Source organism: Ceratotherium simum, chromosome 9 (assembly GCF_057802395.1).
Source record: "Ceratotherium simum simum isolate JZ-2026a chromosome 9, ASM5780239v1, whole genome shotgun sequence".
Classification (NCBI taxonomy): Eukaryota; Metazoa; Chordata; class Mammalia; order Perissodactyla; family Rhinocerotidae; genus Ceratotherium; species Ceratotherium simum.
Window position 1 is genome coordinate 77,763,746 of NC_141908.1, and position 23,547 is coordinate 77,787,292.

At 39.3% G+C, this 23,547-nt stretch overlaps 1 protein-coding gene and 1 pseudogene across 1 annotated transcript in view; both read right to left on the bottom strand.

Annotated features, from left to right (window-relative positions):
* Positions 1-18,325, bottom strand: part of CATSPERT (catsper channel auxiliary subunit tau) — a 57,723-nt gene extending 39,398 nt beyond the window's left edge. Inside the window, exons 1-4 of the mRNA XM_004426868.3 lie at positions 18,086-18,325; positions 7,797-7,883; positions 5,072-5,123; positions 3,532-3,677 (exon numbers count right to left, since the gene is read on the bottom strand). Coding sequence (XP_004426925.2) covers positions 3,532-3,677; positions 5,072-5,123; positions 7,797-7,883; positions 18,086-18,325 — 525 coding nt within the window. The remainder of the gene's footprint in view (positions 1-3,531; positions 3,678-5,071; positions 5,124-7,796; positions 7,884-18,085) is intronic.
* A 3,364-nt stretch (positions 18,326-21,689) lies between these two features.
* On the bottom strand, positions 21,690-23,508 carry LOC147916350 (alpha-enolase pseudogene; annotated as a pseudogene).
* Between the last annotated feature and the right edge of the window lie 39 nt (positions 23,509-23,547).

The window sequence follows — 23,547 nt, forward strand, 5'->3', positions numbered from 1 at the left end:
GGTTTACCTCTATTGTCTATTTTTATTTCCCCAGGAGTAGCAATGTTTTATTGTATAATGGGCATTGTAAAGCATACAATGTAGATGTGTAGAGACTCTGGGTTTTTATATCTTTCTCTAAAAAGTACTGAGTTCTTTTTTGAAAGGCAATTAATTACTAGCAGATCATCTTGATCTTATGACAGCCTGGTCTGAGGATGGGTCTATTTCAGTTTTGTCCTCGGTCCTGAGGTTTAACCCTTACTCTTAGGACAGGGTCCTCATTCCTAAGACTTCACCTTTATGGGATCTCAACTGAACACTGGGAATGTTCAGCAAGGTCTCTCCAGCTAGACCCCTCAGACTCCATGACTCTGAATTTGTGACTTCAGAAATCTCCACTCGGCTCTCAGTTCTCCAGCATCTGTTCTCTGTAACTTCTCCTAGAATAAACTCCCCTTGCCCATGCCGACCTTAGGATCCAGTCAAGAACCTAAGTGAATAGCTACACAGATTTCTGGGGTTTCTTATCTGCTGCTCCCTCCTCTCTAGGACCCTGCCTTACAAATTCCAGCCACCTTAGCAGCCCAAAACTCTCATCTGTTTCCTGTGCTTCCTCCACCAAGCAAGACTGCCATTATCTGCTTGGGTTTCACTTTCCTGTGCCAGATGCCCTGCCAGACAGAAAGCTGCTGTAAACGTGGAGCTCACTCTTGCGCTTCCTTTCTCTTAAGGACTACAGCACTCCAATTTCCACTGTAAAATACCAGAACATAGTTCCTTCACATATATTACTCAGTTTATAGTTGTTTAGAGCAGAAGAGTATATCCAATATCAGCTATTCCAACATGGCCAGACCAGAAGTCCACTACCATTCATTCTTCAATATGGGTTTTAACAGAACAATTAAACTGGATTAAATCCACTCACTATTCCTTTTTATTTTTGGTTTGTATGTTTTTGTTTTATTTTTAACCTAGATTTATTTTGTAAGTTTTACCAAATTAAAGTCTTAAAGTATATATAATATAATTGTATTTTATCCTAGGTACATAGTACATAGTTTAAAAGTCAAACATTTCTACAATGGTTAAAACCAAGAAACAGCTTTTTTTCTCACGCCTGTATTAACCTTTTTTTCCTGTATTTTATGATGTTTTGACATCTTAAAAAGCTTGCTGGCCAGAGAGAGACTTTCCCTCCCCAGGTGAGCCAATTCCTAGAGATAGCAAAGGGCTTGGCTAGATGGAAGCACATCTTTCATTTGCAAACTAACCAATCCCAAATCTATAGCCCTAACCACCTCCTTATCTAATTCTCACGTACAGTCAATATTTCCCTGCCCTAAATCGTAGCAGGGCCAGGTACCAGGCAATCCAAAGTCTACCCCTACAACCCAAAGCCTGCTGGATTGTTCAAACTAGCCAAACTGGTGACTCTGCCCTGCACTGCTTTTCTCAAGGAAACCCCAATAAAGGCTTTGGACTTGGCTCTCCCCTCGCTTGTCTTCTGCCTCCTGACGACCCTGATACTTCCCCCGAGGCCCTGTGTGGTGCAGTGTGTCCCTTTTTCTCAGGAAATATAAGTAATAAATTCTCCTTTCAACAGCATTAGCCTCTTCATGTCAGTCATATTTCCATAAATTAAATCCTGGGTATAATTTAAGAACACTACTCTACCCACCTCCTAATTTCCACTCCTCATAAGCCACTCTTCAATGTTTGTAAGGGATTTCTGTTTTTTGCCATGAAATCATGTTTCTAAGTAACATGTTTCTATTATTGTTAATTGATTTTTTAGTTTTAGATACGATCTATTGACGGCTTATTGTGAAAGAAAAATATTAGCTTTCAACACCCTCTCCCTACAATTTTCACATTTCTCTTCCCCTCATTCCTCCAATATATTATATATCATACTTTTTTGTTAGATCAATACTTAACGTTTATATTATTATATATATGTAACTACTTTTCAGAGTTTAACAGTATAGTTACAATGATTATATTTCCTTTCCTGTAACATTTTTTAACTTCCCTGGAGTTAAAATGTGTCTTGCTCTTGTATGTTTCTTTTTCTTGTGCAATTTTCTATGTAATTATTACTAAGTCATTCCCAAACTTTCCATTAGAGGTCCATTAAAACTTTCCTCATAATATGCTAAAACTAATAGTTCCTATTAAAATAAATACAGCAAAAAGATTTTAACCATGCTAATGAAGATAAGCACCTTACTAATTTATATTATTTTCCAGTATTAATTTCAAATTTTATTTAAATGGACATATATCCACATAATTCTTGAAAACTGGGCAATGAAGCTTAAGAAAACTATTTGTAGAGTAAAAGAAATCATATGGACTGCCTTTAGCAAAACTGTGCTCCGTTTTTTTTTTAAACCTACGCTTAAAGAACAATCTTCAATACTCAACACTTAAGCAAAACGAAGTTTGTTTAAAAAAAAAAAATGGAGCATAGAGGAAATGTTTTAGGATTTCATCAAAATTCAACTAACGTAATAAAACTATTAGAAAACAACTGGACTAATCAATGAATCCTTCAGTTACATGAAATAGTATCGCTCATTTTAAAGAAAACTCTGAGATACATTTAAGATTCTAAGAAGCTTAACTGTAAACAGAAGCAAACTCTTAGCATAGCAAGCTCTGGTGTGAGAGGCAGTTTGATGAAGTGTAGTCTGAAGCCAGACTGCCTACATTCCCAGCTCCACCACTTACTAGTTCTACAACTTTAAGGAAGTTCTTTAAACCTTACAGTACCTGTTTCCTCATCTGCAAAATAAGGATGATAATAAGAGTATATATATTTTGGGGATTGTTATAAAGACTGAATAAGTTAATCCATGCAAAAATAATAAGAGTCTATAAAAGAAGAAGGGAGAGAGGGAAGGAGGAGGAGATGAACAAAAGAAAAGGTGTGCTATGGACTGAGCATTTGCGTTCCCTCAAATTCACATGTTGAAGCCTGAATCCTCAACGTGATGGTATTTGTAGGCGGGGTGTTTGAGAGGTAATTAGGTTACAAGAAGAGACACAAGAAAGATGATCTCTCTTTGCTCTCTGCCATGTCACTATACGATGAGAAGACGGCCATTGGCAAACCAGAAAGCAAGCTCTCACCAGACACCAGATCTGCCAGCACCTTGATCTTGAAGTTCCCAGCCTTCAGAAAGGTGAGATAAATGTTTGTTGTATAGGCCACCCAGTCTACAGTAACTTGTTATAGCAGCCCAAACTGACTACAACAGGGTGGAAGAGGGTAGGCGGGAGGGGGAGAGCAAGATGATGAAAAATGGGTGTGTGATAAACATTCAGAATCACAGGGAAGAAGACCACCAAGACTATGCATTTTACAGCAAGCTGTTTATTAAAAAAATACCAGTATAGCCCATAATATAGAAACAGAATAATGTAAAATATCAAATAAAAAGTCACTGTGTTTGTTTCTTTCCTATCCCCTATAAAAGCATAATTAGTGTAGAATATTTGAGACTATAAAGATGCATTCTTATATCTAGAAGAGAACTTTACCTGTACGGAAAAATACTTCACTTCGTTAAACTTAATTATAGTGTTCTTTTCATTGTTTTGGGGTAGCAAGCTACAAAGTTTTGTAGATTTCACAACATTGTTTATAGAGATGCGAATGAAGAAATTATTGTAATGTTGTAAACCAACTGAAAAACAGATATTTAGGAAGCAAATTTTGTTGTAATTGAACAATAACTCATTATAAAACTAATCCATTAAACAATTCATGCCAAAAGCTAAGAATAATCAAATAAATAAATAAGGTAATTGTAGAGCATATTAAACAATAAAAAAAGTCTTTTAAAATAGTATTTTGTCCATCAATGGTAGGCACAATATAAGTAGGAAAAGAAGGATTGATTCTTCCTTAGATCACTTCTCATATTTTTATCCTCACATTTCCACTATAATTCCTTTGCAAATTTTTCTATATATTATTTTTCAAGGTGACTAAATGTTTGCAATATATAGTTGAAATTTTTTTCTAAGCATAATTATGTAGAAATTCAAAAAATATGTCACTTGAGAGTAATTTACTTTTAATTTTAAGACAACAAAATTTAAAGCAGCATTTTACTCTCTAATTCACCTCACTATATCCTTCACTTATACTACTATTTGGGTCTGTACTTTTATCTTTTGTAGCATTCCATGCATTAAAACAACTTTGTTTTTATGACTTAATTATCTTCAAAAATCTCTTTATATAGAATTCTCTTCAATAATTAACTTTACTTAAAAGAGAAAACACCAAGTCTTCATAATGAGACTGGTTTTATGCTTACTAAATCTAATAATAAAGATTCAGCTTGTTTAAAGGCACCAAGATAAATAAATCCTTTAAACAATGTTTAAGAGAAGCACAGTTATTACTTAGAAATAAATTAGTATTATCATCCAAGAAGATATGTATTTTTCCTTTAACTTATATGGTGACTGAGGTGGATTACAGAGGGCTGAAAATCTTTTGTCACTCTCATCAGAAAGTGGAGTGTATTTTCCTCTGCTCTTGAATCTGCCTGGCCCTGTGACGACCTGAACACGCAATGGACATGACCAAGGCTGGGACTAGGTTGGGGGAGAGAGGCACGTGCCAGGGTGCAAAATTTAAGGGACACCAAAAACTTCAGTAATCAAGATAAATAATTTTTAATGTAACATATATTTTTATAAAAATCAAAATTAATGCAGGAAAAAAATGATGAAAGACAAGACCCTGGGACCACATGGAAAGAGAGAAAGGTCCAACCATTTCAGCACCCCAGCTAAGTCCAGTCTCCCAGCCATGCTCACTAAAGCACCAGACACGTAAAAGAGCCATTTTAGACATTCTAGCCCTCCTGAACTGCAGATGACTACAGTCCCAGCTGTGATATACTGAAGCAGAAGTACCACCTAATGAACACACAGATAGTAACTGATAACAAAATAGTTAATGTTTTAAGCAACTAAGTCTTGGAGTGTTTTGTAATGCAGCAACATATAATTGAAACAGTGATATACGACCATAGTACAGTTCTTAAATCAAAAGAAAGGATACTCTTAGGCGTAAAATGTCTGCAGTTCTTTACATGAATAGCCAGGCAGCCAACCTATAACAATCAAAATAAAACACAGTGAATGAATTTTTAAAAATTAACTTTTCTTCCATCTTACTCTACACCAAACTATACTTAAAAAAAAAAACTCCACTTTGTTAGTTTTTCTCATTAAAGATACTGTTTCTCATTAGAAATATCTAGTTAATGAAAACACCAGAAAGCAGAATTACAGAATAAAAATAGGCAGGATTTGTTTAAAGTAAACTTAACACGAACAAGAACACAAAGCAAAAGAATGGTTCATTATTGACGTAAATCCAATCATCACTCTTGGAGTCATTTTTACTTTATATTCAATGACAACTGATAAAATATAGCATCTCGCATATAAGAAATATGTCTTGCTTCAGATAAGCCTTTTTATCCAGTATCCTAAAACTATTTTCTTCATTCAACAACCATTCATTGACTATAATATGCCAAGGGCTGTGAAATATTCATTCTCTCTTGTCCAAAGCGTTTTTAAATGTTAAAGAAAATTGTATCTTGTGTTTAACCATAAAATCAAATACAAAATGAATACAGGAACACTTGAGTATTAGTATGCAGTATTAGCCAAGTATATTTAGCCATGTTTGGTCTTAAAAACCCAGTAAAAATAAAAGCAATATTATTTTAAACACTGTGAGACAAAATAAATGGCCCAATAGTATTTTTAAGTGTAAGTAAATTTAAGGATTTGGTTTTAGAACAATAAAGAAAAATAGGTTAGCGTTCAGTATTTAATTAAAAGACTACTGTATCTGAATGACAAAATCCTAAAGAAGAAAATATTGTGGTCTACTTCTTTAGGAAACATAGGTATAAAATGTTATGTCAAAGGAAAGGTTCTAGGTTTTCAAATTCAAAGGGATTTTAAGGGGTACTGCCACAGGTGATTCCACGAATCATCGGTTGTATGTGAGGAGGGTAAAACGGGAGCATAGCTACAATTCTGTACTGCATAATTCTAAACAATAACACTGATAAATCACTGACTGCCTGCGAAGTATCTCAACATGAAGCCATGGGCATCTACCTTAATTTTCCATATATTTCAATAGCTCTCTATATTTTTATATAATAGATCCATATAACATAGGAAAGAGAATAAATTTCTATTTAAGTACAGAAAAAGATTTAACACTCAAAAACAATGATGACCATTCATAGGCCAGGTATAACTAACGTTGCCACAGATTCTAAGACCCATCTGTGGCCCAAACAATAACCATGTCAATACCTTCACTCCCAAGCACCCTCAAACATGCACTGAAAACAGGAAAGCAACCAGGAAGCTATTCACAAAAGCATTTTATGTGCCCAATTTTAAGAGGCAGCTTTTTCACATTTTTTCTGACAATGGGATGTGACTATCCGAAATAGGAGTAGTGGGTTGTGATGCAGTTCTTCATCATTGCCTACACATGTGCAAATCTTGCCAAACATCCCAGAATAAATCACAGAACTTTCAAAAAGAAAGTGATGTGACTGAATCATGCACTGGGAGGAGCTATCAACCACATGCCAAGCATCTCTCTGTCACATACTTCCAGCAGATCCTCAAGAGCAGCTTTTTAATGTCTAGCAATATGTAATTCAAATAAGGAAAATACAGACTATGAAATTAGGAAGTATAGGTGAAATCAAAATATTCTTCAAAATGTCAGTTCTAAACAGATGCAGAAGTCATATTCAAGAGTGTGGATTATGGAAATTGCTATGTCAACATAATGACATGCATAACAGCTTACAGCCAAAAGTGATTTCAAACAACGTTTTCTAAGTTTAGATTCAGACAGTGAAGGCTTATACTCTAACTTGGTGATATAGGCAAGAAAGTGTTATATAATTATATGGATAAATGCACACCTCAGTCACTTTGTAAAAACAAAAATGTACTCATTAACATAGACTAACTTTTTCCCCAAAAAAGGTGATGTTAAATTCATCATATATTTTTTAATCAAGAAAATGTATTAGTATATGATATGAGCTAGAGAAGAGGGACAAAAGAGATTCTCATTTCACACCCCCTAACTATTCTAATAATGTTCAGAAAAGAAAGCTTAACTGTAATAAAGAATACCACAATATCTGACAGTTCTAAACGTACATAGATCCTCATATCCTATACTCTTTAGCACCCAAAAGAAAAACAGATTTTTCTGATTCTCAGCCTAGACATTGGATCCTACCTGTGTGTTTGTGTGTATGTGTACAACTGCTGAGTGTGTTTACTTTTGTTTCTGGGGTTTATTATTTTTTGGATAAGGGAGAGGTGTGGGGTCAATTTTCAAACTGTAGCTCAAAGGTTCCTAAATCTGACAATAAATACAATCACCTGAAGAGCTCAATACAAATACAGATTTCTAGGCCCCATTCTCAAATTCGAAGTTAGCAGATCTTAGGTGGGGCCCACGAATCAATGTCTTTAAAAAAAGTATCCCAGATGATTCTGATGTAACTAGAGTCTGAGAATCTCTAGTATAGAAAACATTTTTTGTATGTGAATCAAGATGTTTTCCATGATTTCAATGATTTTTAGACTGCTTTTCTGATTCTGTTATCAGAGAGGAGCATTCTCTACACATATTTTTTGCTTACCAAGTAATAAACATTACCAGTCTTCATACGAAATAAGGAGTAATCTGTACAGGTTTACTGAGGATTAGTCATACATACCACATCCCCAAACGGCACCAAAGTGGGTGCCTCAGGTGTTACTTCCAGTTCTTTACTTTCAGACCCTTTAAGCGTTTTTCTCAGCATCTACAATGTAAAGAAATTAATTTAAGACTTTAGAAGGCAAAAAAGAACATAACTAGATAAAAGATTACTTCAATTAAATATTTTATGAGTGTTTGGTAAGACTAAGGTATAGACTAAGGTATTATTCTAGGCAGCAGGACATTAATATGACTAAGAAACTAATCCCTACCCTCAAAAAGTTTATCAATAAGTTATCAGAGAAACAAAAATGTACACAATTAAATATAAAATCATTAAGGAAATAATGAGAGACGAGAGAAACGCACAGTAGCGTGAACGAGTTCTCCTTGCTAACTAAAAGTGACCCTCATGACCACATCACAGACTTAATCTGATTTGGAGGAGGTACTGTATCCCACACCTGGCAGCGATCCTTCAGTTATCAGCCACTGAAGGAACTGGAATTTAATCCTTTAGAACAGCAGGTACACTGGAATGGAGCCATGAACAGATGGCTTTCGGTTCTTAGCTGTGTGATTTCCTCCACAGTAACTTCATTGACTGATATTTGGGGGTTGGTATTTAACTTTGTTCTTAAGGTCACTACACACCACTGTTAGCCTTTAAAAATTACAAGACATTTTAACATAAGTTTTAGAAGTAAATTAAAAAGAAAAGGAGGGGAGGCAACTATAGCGGAGAGGTGAGGGGAACAGGGGAAAATTGCCTATTAAAAATCTAACCTGAAAAGGAGAATTATATTTATCCCCAACCTTTGCTGAACTTGAATCAACATGGGTTTATAAATTTATGAGCATTAACTTCCCAGGAATCTCTGTTGTTATGTGTCTTCCAAGAATCACTTGTTCAATTTTTTAAGTACATAATAAATCCTCAGTTATGCTGAAAATTTTGTTTTAAAGTATATAACACTTTAGTTGTATTGAAAAAATTTGTTTTATGTATCTTGGGTCATTTTGTTATTGTTGCATCTGACGGGTTTAATGTGTTTTATATACATGATTTAATTTGTAGTTTAAGGTAATTGAATGACAATTACTGTATTATCACAAAAATAACAAACTGTGGTACATTATATGTGTATTTAATGCGGAAGCTCATGCTTTCCAACATTTTGCTAACCTTATTATGGAAGTCTACTTTGAATGCACATTTTTTGTGTGTGTGTGAGGAAGATTGGCCCTGAGCTAACAGCTGTTGCCAATCCTCCTCTTTTTGCTGAGGAAGACTGGCCCTGGGCTAACATCTATGCCAATCTTCCTCTACTTTGTATGTGGGATGCTGCCACAGCATGGCTTGACAAGCAGTGCGTAGGTCCGCTCCCGGGATCTGAAACTGCGAACCCCGGGCCACCAAAGCGGAGCGCGTAAACTCAATCACTACACCACTGGGCCAGCCCCTGAATCCCCTTTTTTTTTTGTTTGGTGAGGAACATTACCCTGAGCTAACATCTGTTGCCAATCCTCCTCTTTTTGCTGAGGAAGATTGGCCCTGGGCTAACATCCATACCCATCTCCCTCTGCTTTATATGGGACACCGCCACAGCATGGCATGATGAGTGGTGTGTAGGTCTGCACCTGGGATCCAAACCTGTGAAGCCCAGGCCGCCGAACCAGAGCATGCGAACTCAACCACTACACCACCAGGCCGGCCCCTGCACATTTTAATAAATACAAAATAATTGGGAAAATACTCCTTTTAGAATACTGATGCTCCAGTTATCCTTAACAATCTGGTAAAAATACTGCCCCCACCTTCATTTTACTACCTTTTTATTTTTCCTTCCTCATCTGAGCAGAGCTTTCTTCAATGGCAGCAACATGAGCAAAACAACTCTTTGCCAAAATTCCACTAGAACCTCAAACAAAAGTTCTAAAGACTACTCTCATAAAGCCTTCTGACACCACCTAGAATTACCGAGAATTTTGATCTCAGTTAATTCCACTATGCCTTTCATCCCTGTCACTTTTGGCCCCACCTTTATAGAAGTCTAGCGGCACTTGTATTAAAAAGTCTGGAGAGAGTGATGTCGCAACACAGTGGAGTGAGCTGTTCCCTTAGTCTCTCCCTACAAAGATATAACCAAAAGGACAATGATGAACCAACAGAGGATATCCACATAGCAAAACAGGACATCTGTGAGATCCATGCAGCCATACACCTGAAGGTGGGGGTACTGGATCCCCGGGAAGCAGAGTTGGTGAGCGGATCTCCTCCCCCTCCCCAGCAGCAGCAATCTAGGTCGCAGCTCCACGTGCAGCAGCCAGTGCGCAACTCTGGGAGGAGGCAGAGAAGTGGGAAGGCCTCCACATGAACACTTTTGCTCTCAGGGTTACATCCCGGCCCGTGCGGGCGCTCCACACTGAAGTGGCTTAGCCACCACGTGGGTGCCCCCAGCAAGCCCAGCACCCAGGCAGGGCACTGGTGAGTGAAGAGCAGGCTTCTGTGCATGAAAGAGGGCAGGGCACCCCTGCCCTCCCCTCCTGCCTGGCGCACCAGCTTGGCCAGCTGGCCAGAGCCATAGATCTGCGCCAGAGTGCCTGAGCCTACGTGTGTCACCTGCCAGGCAGTGGTGGCCAGCAGACAGACGCAGATGGGCCCTGCTAGCACAGGTTCCAGCGGACAGTCACAACTTCCAGTGGCGGGTTCAGAAAACACAGCTCCTGCCCTGCCCAGTGGTGGCAGGTGGAATATGCAACCAGATACTACTACTTTGTGCTGGCAAAGGTCCACTTCATCAAACACCATGAAGAAATACATTAACACTCCAGATCAGATGGAAAATGACAAATCTCCAGAAACCAATCCTAAAGTCACAGAAATTTACAATGTAAATGACAGAGAATTCAAAACACTTATCATAAAGAAACTCAATGAGTTACAAGAAAACTCAGAAAGACAGTTCAATGAAATCAGGAATAAAATTAACAAACAGAGGGAATTCTTCACAAAAGAGATTGAAACTAAAAAAAAAATCAGAAATGTTGGAGATGAAAAACAATGAATTAGATAAAGAAAAATCTGGACTCCTTAAATCACACAGCTGATATTATGGAGGAAAGAATTAGTAATTTAGAGGACAGAAATATAGAAATGCTTCAGATGGAGGAGGAGAGAGAACTAAGACGAAAAAGAAATGAAGAAATTCTCTGAGAAATATCCGACTCAATTAGGTAAGGCAACATAACGATTATGGTTATTCCAGAGGGAGAAGAAAGGGAAAAAGGAGCAGAGAGCTTGTTCAAAGAAATAATAGCTGAGAACTTCCCAAACCTGGGGAAGGAGCTGGAATTACATGTAAATGAAGCTAATAGAACTCCTAATTACATCAATGTAAAAAAGACGTTCTCTAATACATATATTAGTAAAGCTGGCAAAAGCCCATGACAAAGAAAAAATATTAAGGGGAGCAAGGCAGAGGAAAATAACTTACAAAGAAACCCCTAGGGCTTTCAGTGGATTTCTCAGCAGAAACTTTACAGGATAGGAGAGAGTGTAATGATATATTCAAAATTCTGAAAGACAAAAACTTTCAGCCAAGAATACTCTATCCAGCAAAAATATCCATATGATGGAGAAATAAAAACCTTCCCAGATAAACAAAAACTGAGGGAGTTCGTTGCCACAAGACCCACTCCTACAAGAAATGATCAAGAAGGCCCTCATACCTAAAAAAAAAAAAAAAAAGAAAGGGTTTACCAAGCCTTGAGCAAGGAGATAAATAGACAAAATCAGAAAACTGCAGCTCTCTATCAGAACAGGTTAGCAAACAATTATAAAGATAAAGGGAAGGAAAACGTCAAAAATAACTGTAATCACTTCATTTTAATCAAAAACTCACAACACAAAACAGAAGAAGTTGTGAAAAAAATAACTTAGATGGGGAAGCAGAAAGGGATGGAACCTGCTTAGACTCAGAAAATACGAGGCTATCAGAAAATAGATTACCTCATCTACGAGGTCTTTTATACTTCATGGTAATCACTAAACAAAAAATCAGAACAGAGACAAAAATGATAAATAAAGAGACAACTGAGAAAACCATCACAGAGAACCACCAAACTGAACTGGCAGTCAGAAATACACGGGACGAGAAACAAGGGAAATACAAAATAACCAGAAAACAAGTGATAAAATGGCAGCATTAAGCCCTCATATCTCAATAATCACTCTAAATGTAAATGCATCGAATTCTGCAATCAAAAGATACAGAGTGGCTGGATGGATTAAAAAACAAGACCCAACAATATGGTGCCTCCAGGAAACACATCTCAGCCCTAAAAGACAAACACAGACTCAGAGGGAAGGGATGGAAGATAATAGTCCAAGCTAATGGCAAACAAAAGAAAGCAGATATTGCCATACTTAACATCAGACAAAGCAGACTTCAAGATAAAGAAGGCAATGAGGGGGCTGGCCTGGCAGCGTAGTGGTTAAGTTCACGTGCTCCACTTTGGCGGCCTGGGGTTTGCCAGTTCGGATCCCGAGCATGGACCTATGCACTGCTCATCAAGCCATGCTGTGGCAGTGTCCCCCATACAAAACAGAGGAAGATAGGCACAGGTGTTAGCTCAGGGCTAATCTTCCTCAGCAAAAAGAGGAGGGCTGGCAATGGATGGTAGCTCAGGGCCTATCTTCCTCAAAAAAAAAAAAAAAGGCAATGAGAGGGGCCAGCCTGGTGGCATAGTGGCTAAGTTCACACATTCTGCTTCAATGGCCCGGGGTTCGCCAGTTCGGATCCTGGGTGTGGACCTACTAACTGCTCATCAAGCCATGCTGAGGCAGCATCCCATATAGAAGAAGTAGAAGGACCTACACCTAGGATATACAACTATGTACTGGGGCTTTGGGGAGAAAAAAGAGGAAGACTGGCAACAGATGTTAGCTCAGGGCCAATCTTCCTCAAAAAAAAACGGGGGGAGAAGTTGCCTTTAAAAAAAAAAAAAGGCAATAAGAGACAAAGAGGGGCAGTATACAAAGATAAAAGGGACACTCCACCAAGAGGACATAACACTTATAAATATATATGCACCTAACACAGGAGCACCAAAGTACATAAAACAACAATTAACAGACCTAAAAGGAGAAATTAACAACAACACAATAATAGTAGGGGACCTCAACACCCCACTTACATCAATGGATAGATCATCCAGACAGAAAGTCAATAAGGAAATAGTGGAAATAAATGAAAAACTAGACCAGATGGACTTAATAGATATATATAGAACACGCCATCCAAAAACAGCAGAATACACATTCTTCGCAAGTGCACAGGGAACATTCCCAAGGATAGACCATGTTGGGAAACAAGGCAAGTCTCAATAAATTTAAGAAGACGGAAATCATATCAAGCATCTTTTCTGACCATAATGCTATGAAACTAGAAATCACTAAAAGAAAAAAGCTAGCAAAGTGACAAATATGTGGAGACTAAACAACATGCTACTAAACAACAAATGGATCAATGAGAAATTAAAGAAGAAATCAAAAAATATCTGGAGACAAATGAAAATGAAAATACACCATACCAACTCATATGGGATGCAGCAAAAGTGGTCCTGAGAGGGAAATTCACAGCAATACAGGCCCATCTTAACAAACAAGAAAAATCTCAAATAAGCAATCTTAAACTACACCTAACAGAACCAGAAAAAGAACAACAAACAAAGCCCAAAGTCAGCAGGAGGGAAATAATAAAAATTAGAGCAGAAATAAATGAAATTGAAACCAAAAAGACAGTAGAAAGGATCAGTGAAACTAAGAGCTGGTTCTTTGAGAAGATAAACAAAATTCACAAACCGTTAGCCACACTCACTAAGTAAAAAAGACAGAAGGCACAAATAAAAAAAATTAGCAATGAAAGAGGAGAGATTACAATGGATACCACAGAAATACAAAGGATTATAAGAGAATACTATAAGCCAACAAACTGGGCAATCTAGAAGAAATGCATAAATTTTTAGATGCATACAACCTCCCAAACATGAATCAAGAAGAAAGAGAGAATCCAAATAGATCAATCACAAGTAAACAGATTGAAATAATCAAAAACCTCCCAAAAAATAAAAGTCCAGGACCAGATGGCTTCTCTGGAGAATTCTACCAAACATTCAAAGAAGATTTAATACCTATCCTTCTCAAACTATTTCAAAAAATTGAAAAAGACGGAACACTTCCTAACACATTCTATGAGGCCAACATCACCCTGATCCCAAAGCCAGACGAGGACAACACAAAGAAGGAAAATTACAGGTCAACATCGCTGATGAACATAGATGCAAAAATCCTGAACAAAATATTAGCAAACCAGGGCCGGCCCCACGGCTTAGCAGTTAAGTGTGCGCGCTCCGCTACTGGCGGCCCGGATTCGGATCCCGGGCACGCACCGACGCACCGCTTCTCTGGCCATGCTGAGGCCGCGTCCCACATACAGCAACTAGAAGGATGTGCAACTATGATGTACAACTACCTACTGGGGCTTTGGTGGAAAAAAAACAAAGGAGGAGGATTGGCAATAGATGTTAGCTCAGAGCCGGTCTTCCTCGGCAAAAAGAGGAGGATTAGCATGGATGTTAGCTCAGGGCTGATCTTCTCACACACACACACAAAAATATTACCAAACCAAAATCAGCAATACATTAAAAGGATCATACACCATGATCAAGTGGGATTTATACCAGGGACACAGGGATGGTTCAACATACACAAATTAATCAATGTGATACACCACATTAACAGAATGAGGAATAAAAATCACATGATGATCTCAATAGATGCAGAGAAAACATCTGACAAGATCCAACATCCCTTTATGATAAAAACTCTCAATAAAATGGATATAGAAGGAAAGTACCTCAACATAAGAAAGGCCATATATGACAAACAGAACTAACAGAAAGAGAAGTCAAGAATACAATCCCATTTACAATTGCAACAAAAAGAATGAAATATCTAGGAATAAATTTAACCAAGGAGGTGAAAGACCTATACAATGAAAAGTATAAGACATTATTGAAAGAAATCGATGATGACAAAGAAATGGAAAGATATTCCATGCTCATGGATTGGAAGAATAAACACAGTTAAAATGTCCATACTACCTAAAGCAATCTACAGATTCAATGCAATCTCAATCAGAATCCCAATGACATTCTTCACGGAAATAGAACAAAGAATACTAAAACTCATATGGGGCAACAAAAGATCCCAAAGAGCTAAAGCAATCCTGAGAAAAAAGAACAAAGCTGGAAGCATCACAATCCCTGACTTCAAAATATACTACAAAGCTATAATAATCAAAACAGTATGGTACTGATACAAAAACAGACACACAGATCAATGGAACAGAAGTGAAAGCCCAGAAATAAAATTACACATCTGTGGACAGCTCATCTTCGACAGAGGAGCCAAGAACATACAATGGAGAAAGGAAAGTCTCTTCAATAAATGGTGTTGGGAAAACTGGACAGCCACATGCAAAGGAATAAAAGAAGACCATTATCTTTCGCCATACACAAAAATTAACTCAAAATATATTAAAGACTTGAGGGTAAGACATGAAACCATAAAACTCCTAAAAGAAAATATAGGGAGTACACACTGACATCGGTCTTAGCAGCATCTTTTCAAATACCATGTCTACTCCCACAAGAGAAACAAAAGAAAAAATAAACAAATGGGACTACATCAGACTAAAGAGCTTCTGCAAGGCAAAGGAAACCAGGAACAAAACAAAAAGACAACCCACCAATTGGGAAAAAATATCATATATCCGACAAGGGGTTAATCCCCAAAATATATAAAGAACTCAACAACAACAAAACAAATAACTAGATCAAAAAATGGGCAGAAGATATGAACAGACATTTTTCCAAAGAAGTTATACAGATGGCCAGCAGGCACATGAAAGGTGTTCAACATCACTAATCCCGAGGGAAATGCAAATCAAAACTACAATGAGATATCACCTTACACCTGTCAGAATGGCTATAATTACCAAGACAAAAAACAAATGTTGGAGAGGATGTGGAGAAAAGGGAACTCTCATACACTGCTGGTGGGAATGGAAACTGGTGCAGCCACTATGGAAAACAGTATGGAGATTTCTCAAAAAATTAAAAGTAGAAATACCATATGACCCAGCTATCCCACTACTGGGTATGCAAAGAACTTGAAATTAACAATTCAAAGAGACATAGGCACCCCTATGTTCCTTGCAGCATTATTCACAATAGCCAAGATGTGGAAGCAACCCAAGTGCCCATCAACTGATGAATGGATAAAGAAGATGTGGTATACATATATACAATGGAATACTATTCAGGCATAAAAAAAGACAAAAGATGTATCATTTGCAACAACAGGGATGGACCTTGAGGGTATTATATTAAACGAAACAAGCCAGACGGGGGAAGAGAAACACCATAAGATTTCACTCATATGTGGAAGATAAACACATGGACAAAGAGAACAGATTAGTGGTTACCAGAGGGGAAGAGAGTTGGGGCTGGGCATAAGGGGTGAAGGGGCACATATATACAGTGACTGACAAATAATAATGTACAACTGAAATTTCACAATGTTATAAATTATTATGACCTCAATAAAATAAAAAAATAAAAAATATGTATTTTGTACAGAAAATGCTAAACATAACTATATAGCTCTTATTATCCTATGATAATCCTCTTTGAAGAAATCATGTGCCATACACAAAAGATGCCAAGAAGATGTAGAAAAGACTACCTGTTGCCCAAATATATAATGTTTCATCTGTGTACTGATGTCAAGACAGCATTTACTTAACTGAAGAGGACTATCCACTCCGTATTCAATGGTCTACATCACATATCTTATAGCAGCTGTTATGATAATTTTAATAACATATAGTTATCACATTACTCTAAGTTTACTGTATAATAAACACCTATGCTACATAAACTCATTCCTCTCGATCTGTGTCAAAATAATTCATTTATGAGGTCATAACTAAATTCAAGTGCATATTTCATTTCCTAAGCTCTTTTTATGGTTTTGTCAAAACATTAAAATATTCTACAGTCAAATAATTTGGGAACCACACTTGGGAAAACAATAGACCTTGCATACAGGTGCACCAATCTTTTTTGAATGTATGTAGATGCTGTCGCATCTACAAGCAAATCCCATTAAAAACACTGCCAATGGTAGCTTTTTGTCATAAAAGATTTTCCCAGTCAGTAGACAGTAAAGAGCCGGTTACTCTTACGTGGAGAGATTTCTTTTTTTACAATAAAAAGAGATCCTCAAAAAAATATTGGAAATCACCATTCTACAGAATAAAGTCCAAATTCCTTAAGATATACAACAAAAACCTACTATGGCCTAGATTTCCAAGCACCTCTCTCTTACACAACCTTTGCAATTTTTCCTAGTATTATCCTATAGCTAAATCCTAATATGCTCTTAATTTATCATAACAACGAGTGAAGAGTAGTCTAAGTTTTTAGAATTAAAAGGGTACTTTAGAGATCAAGTAATTCAACTTCTTAATTTTACAGAGAAGGACATCATCTTTTTGTACCATTTGTTTCCTGATAAATACTTTTATCTATACTATTTTTTAATAACTTATGACCAATAGAGAATGTAACATTTCCTAATAACCCTCTAACAACTTTGAAAAGCTGAGTTTCAATTTGATTCCCCTTTTCCATTTCCTCCATCCTCTGGTGATACCACTAAACGGTAAACTCCAAGAGTTCCACACATTTCAAATATAAATTTATCTTTCTAATTAAGAACTCGAGGCCAATAATTCACTTTGCAGACCTGATGCAGATTTGCTCCCAGAGGTTCATCTCTAAGAACCCCAGGAACTGAAAACAAGGGAACTCAAGTTTCCGGAGCTGAGCCCTCTAACCACATAAAGGAAACCCCAACGCAGAAGACAGCCGCTAACATTTAGTGACTCTTTACTTTGTGCTCTGCACTGTGTTAAGCACTTTACACCATTATCTCCTTTAGTTCCTCAGACAACCCTACAAGGTAGGTAGTACTGTCTTCATTTCACAGTTGATAAAACGGGGCTCTGACAAGTTCAATAACTGTCAAGGTCCCACAAGAAACCCCTCAGGTATGACCACCTCCCAACTTAGGGCAGGTCTCCGTCCCTCCCACCTGCACGCACTGCCCGTGGTCCTTCCTGGCCCCGCAGGTGGCGGGCAGGGGACGGCCTCCGCCCGCCGGGCCCCACTCACGTTCAGGAGCCGGTGTCCCGCGCCCTCCTTGGCCTGGTCCTTGGGCAGGTACGTGGTCTTGCCATGGTCTCTCTCCTGGAAGTTCCGGCCCGAGGAAAACAACGACGCTCTGGAGTGCATGGCTTCCAGGTTGGTGTGGGGCCCCCGCTGCAGTACGGGGGCTGTGTACAGGGTGTGGACCCGCCTGCTGTGGTTATCAGCCGCGTTGGAAACCTTGGCCGTGTCCCGGGGCAGCTCCATCCCTCCATCCTCCGCGGGCCTGTCTGCGCCTAACCGACGGCCGGCTACTGCGCAGGCGCACGCTCTCACCGCCGCCCTCGCGCGTTTCCCCCGCACGCGTGGCCTCCGCGTGACCCGCACGCTCGCCCCGGGCCCCTGCCCCGGGCTCCTGCCCCGGGCTGCCTTCCGGCGCGTGCGGGCTTAGCGAGCTTGGCGGGTCGGCGAGCGCTTGCCAGGCTGTTTTGGTCTCCCATGGAAGGAAGCTGGAGCATGCACATGGACAGCAAGCTTCCTCAGAACGGGATTGAACCCCTTCGTTCAATTTCTTGTCTGCCCCTTAACCCGCCAGAAGCCCCCCTCTCCCCGCACCAGTGCTTTCTGGGAGTTTATAGGATCAATCGCCACTTCCTTACACTATCCCCTGAGCTCCAGAAGTTATATTTCTAACAGTCTTCCTGGACATCTTTACTCGACTGTCCCATAGACTCACAACACAACACGTTAATATTCAACTTCCCTCCCGACCTCTAGTGTGTTCCAAACTCATTTAATGTAGCAATGTCATAGCCACAAAAGCATAAAACTTCAGACATGTTTTTGAATTCTAACCATAAATATTTGAACCCTACTCCTTCTCTCTATGGCACCTGGTTTAGGACATTTTACACATGATTGCCATGGTTTACTAGTGGGTCTTCCCACCTGCTGTCATCCACACTTTCCATGGCCCCAGTATTAATACAGTTTACCTTTAAAAACAAACAAACTCAGTAACTTCAGAACTTCTTTATTGCGCATAAATTTGAATTCCTTAATATAGAACCCAAAGGCCTCCAAAATACACTCTGCTACCTCAGGATCATTATTTATTGCTATTCTATTTGGAGTCTATTTTTCTTTTATTCTAGGGCCAGGTCAAAGTTCAGCTTTCAGTTAAGTTTTATAACCCCATACACATATCCCCAAAGCAGAATTAACTGCCGCCTCCAAGCTACTACTTGGCATATCCCCATCAGGAGGCTCACACTACTAGAATTAGCTGTTATTCTTGAGAGTTCTTTAGGGGCAGGAACCTGCTCCTCACCTCACACTCTTCCAGGCGCATGGCACAATAGCCCGAGGCCCTTGATACATGTTTGTTGTCATTTTGGATCTGGGCTGTGTGGTGGTTAATCCCTGTGCCAACGAGACTTGTTGTCCACCAGCACACTCTGACTTCCTTAGGGTTCATGTGATGCAACATAAAAAATATCTCACCTAGAGATATTTCTAGACCTAACCTCTAGTCTACCAGAAACTCAGGAGACAGAGGAACAAATTGAAAGATGCTGTTAGGAAAAGATCAAACAAATACAAAATGTAGGTGGGACATTCTAAAACAAAACTGGTTTGGATTCTTCAAAAAAAAATGTTATGGGGAAATATAGAATGGTATAGCCACTCTAGAAAACAGTTTGACAGTTTCTTAAAAAATTAAACATATAACTACCATACAACCCAGCAATTGCACTCCTGGGCATTTATCCCAGAGAAATAAAAACTTACATTCACACAAAAACCTGTACACAAGTGTCCATAGCAGCTTTATTCATAATTTCCAAGAAGTGGAATCAGCTCAGATGTCCTTCCACAGGAACATGGTTAAACAAACTGCAGCACATACATACCTCAGAATATGATTTAGCAATAAAAAAGATTGAACTATTGATACACACACAACTTAGATGAATCTCCAGGGAATTGGGCTGAGCAGAAAAAAGCTAATCCCAAGATTATAAACTATATGATTCAATTTATAACGTCCTTGAAATGACAAAATTTTAGAAACAGAAGACAAATTAGTGGTCGTCAGGGGCTAGAGTTAGGGGTGCAGGGGCAGGGATGTGAGAGAGAGAGAAGTGTGGTTATAAAATGGCAACATGAGAGATTCTTGTGGTTTTTGGAACTGCTGAGTATCTTGACTGTAGGTTTGTGTACAAACCTACACAATTGATAAAATTGTATAGAACTTAATACTCACGCATGAGTACAAGTAAAACTGGGGAAATTTGCATAAGATTGGTGGGTTGTATCAATGTCAATATCCTGGTTGTGATATTGTACTATAGTTTTGCAGAATGTTATTATTTGGAGACACTGGCAAAGTGTACATAGGATCTCCCTGTATTATTTCTTAAGTTTGCATGAAACTATATTTATCTCAGCAAAATTTTCAATTAAAAAATGTCACGAGGGAGAAAAGAAAGGTAGGAAGACCATTTTAAATTAAGAGATAAGAGAGATATAACAACCAAATGAAATATGTAATCCTTGACTACATCTTGAGAGACAACTGGGGAAGTTTGAGAATGGACGGGAATTACTATTTTCCAGCTTTTAATGATATTGTGCTATGTAGACAAATGTTCTTATTTTTGGAGGATGCATGCATAAACATTTGGGTGAAGTAACATGATGTAAGCAATTTACTTTCACAAGATTTAGCAAGAAAAAAAGGGCAATGTATAAAGAAAGATATAGCAAATGAGCAAATGTGGCAAAATTTTAACAATTATTAAATCTAGGTCAATCTAGATTACAGTTGCTATTACACTAGTCTTTCAACATTTTTACCTTTGATACTTTCCAAATAAAAAGACCTAGAGCTCACTCCTGAGTATGGCCTTTCCTTGCCCCCATCACCACCAGCAGAAATCCCATCTATCCTACAAAGGACATGCTCACACTCAGCCTTATTCACAATACTTTCCTAGATTCTTCAACTCCTATGCCTCTCTGTGTCTTCTGACTAGATTAGGAGCCTCTGGAAGGCAGGTACCATGTTTTATTCATTTTTTCATTTTTTTGTCCTCTCACAAACCTAGCAATTTGACAAGATCAAGTTATCTATCGCAATCCAAGCTTTATGGTTCATAATAGATTACAAATGGCACCTGTAGGCCAGAGGTCTCAAGTGCTGGCTAGTCTGTTGGCTGCATCACAATTACCTGGGGGATCTTTTTCTAAAAGGTAGTTTTCCAGGCACCACCTCAGACCTAGTGAATCTGAATCTCTGTGGATGGGGGCTAGGAGTCTGTATGTTTTGCTCTGCTTGGGGGAAGTGGGGAGAGACAGGCATTATTACTGAATACTGTATTTTGCACCCAAAAAACCCACTGGAGATCTTGCCTGTTGATACCTCAGAAACTCTAAGTGTATCATTGCTCTACCCACACTTGATGAGAGAGAAAGGTGAGAAAAATGATGATTTTGAGCCAATCATAGAGACATAAATTAGCAATGAACTTCCTCCAAGTTTCCCAATCATCATGGCTAAAGGTTTTTTGATAGACACCACTGGGTTTTCCCTGATGAAAGATTCATACAGGTCCACCAGCTGCTCAGGGATTATGTACTTGCTGGGGTGATGGGGATATTTGAAGTTCCGGTCATACGTCCCAGACCTGAAGAATTCAAAGGCAAGTCGCCCATGCCAGTTACAACATTACCAACATAGCCGGCTTTCCCAATTGCATTCCAGGCGGCACCAGGGCTTCTTTATTCTCTAGGACGTTGGCAGCAAACTCCCTTCAACCTTGTGTTAACTTTCTACTGCTGCCATAACAAATTAGCACAAGCTTCGCAGCTTACACACCACATTTGCTATCTTACAGCTCTGTATGTCAGAGGTCTGACATGGGTCTCACTGGGCTGAAATCAAGGTGTCAACAGGGCTGAATTCCTTTCTGGAGGTTCTAGGGGAGGATGTGTTCCCTTGCTCATTTGGGATGCTAGCAGAATTCAGTTCCTTAAAGATGTGGGACTGGGCCGGCCCGGTGGCGCAAGCAGTTAAGTGCACGCGCTCCACTGCGGCGGCCTGGGGTTCGCAGGTTCGGATCCTGGGCGCGCACCGACACACTGCTTGTCAGGCCATGCTGTGGCGGCGTCCCATATAAAGTGGAGGAAGATGGGCATGGATGTTAGCCCAGGGCCAGTCTTCCTCAGCAAAAAAAAAAAAGAGCAGGATTGGCAGATGTTAGCACAGGGCTGATCCTCCTCACAAAAAAAAATTTAAAAAAAGACATGGGACTGAGCTGACACTCGTTTTCTTGTTGGCTGTCAGCCAATGGCTGTTCTCAGCTTCTGGAGGTCACCCACATTCCTTGGCTTGTGGCCCCCTCCTCCTTCTTCAAAGCCAGCAACATCACAACCCTCTCACCCTTCTCTCATTGTCCTCTCTCTCTCTGACTACAGACAGGAAAGGTTCTCCGCTTGTAAGGACTCACGTGGTTACACTGGGCCCACCAGATGACACAGGATAATCTCCCCATCGCAAGGGTCACAACCTCAATCACATCTGCAAAATCCCTTCTGCCAACGCAAGGTTCCAGGGATGGTACATGGCCATCTTTGGGGACATTATTCAGGCTAACAGTCTCACACTGTGGGATTGGTTTTCTTGTATGTCCTGGATGACATCCCTCAGGTGTGGTAAGCCTCAGCTCCAATGAGCATGGCTTCCCTGAAGCTGGCTGAGAAGGAGGATCATGAACTCCTGCACTGCCAGCCTGTTGCCAGAATGAGAACCATCCCTGATCAGAGTGGAAGCTGGAACTGGCAGGACGACTTCAGAACTGCCAGTGGATTCACAATTCTGTGACAGCAAGGGGAACCCCCTTTTCAGCAGCTCCAGCCTTACAGACAGCAAGATATTCCTAGCAGGGTGCTTGTACCAAATTTAGACCTATTCTCAGAGCCATCCATCTCGATCATCAATTTGTCAATCCTCTTCTGTTCCACAACCTTTAGTTGCTTGCTAATCTGGGCAGGCCCGACAGTTTTGATGTGCTCGAGAGACTTTGAGCCACCTGCTCCCACAGCGAGTCTTATCATTGTCCTGAGCTCTGGGTCTCATACCAGTTCAGGCCCCACTGGATACCACTCTGAAGAGAGCTTTTCCAGGGCAGGGCCTCCTTCAAGAGGGAGATTTCTTCGAGAGCCAAAGATCTCTCTGACAAAGAGCTTGAGAACAGGCATGGTGAATTTCTACTCATATTTCTTGTCATGCAAAAAAAAGAGGCAACGGAAAGGGTTCTGCGGAGGTCAACCAAGTGTTAGCTCAGCAGGCGCACAGGCCTCTCCTTTACTCCCCTGAGCTCTGGGCTGCTCAGCTTCTCATTTGCTACATGTTTTTTTAAAGCTCCCTAAGTGATTCTGACGTGCAACCAGATACGGGAACCACCAAGTTTTAAAGGGAAACGAAC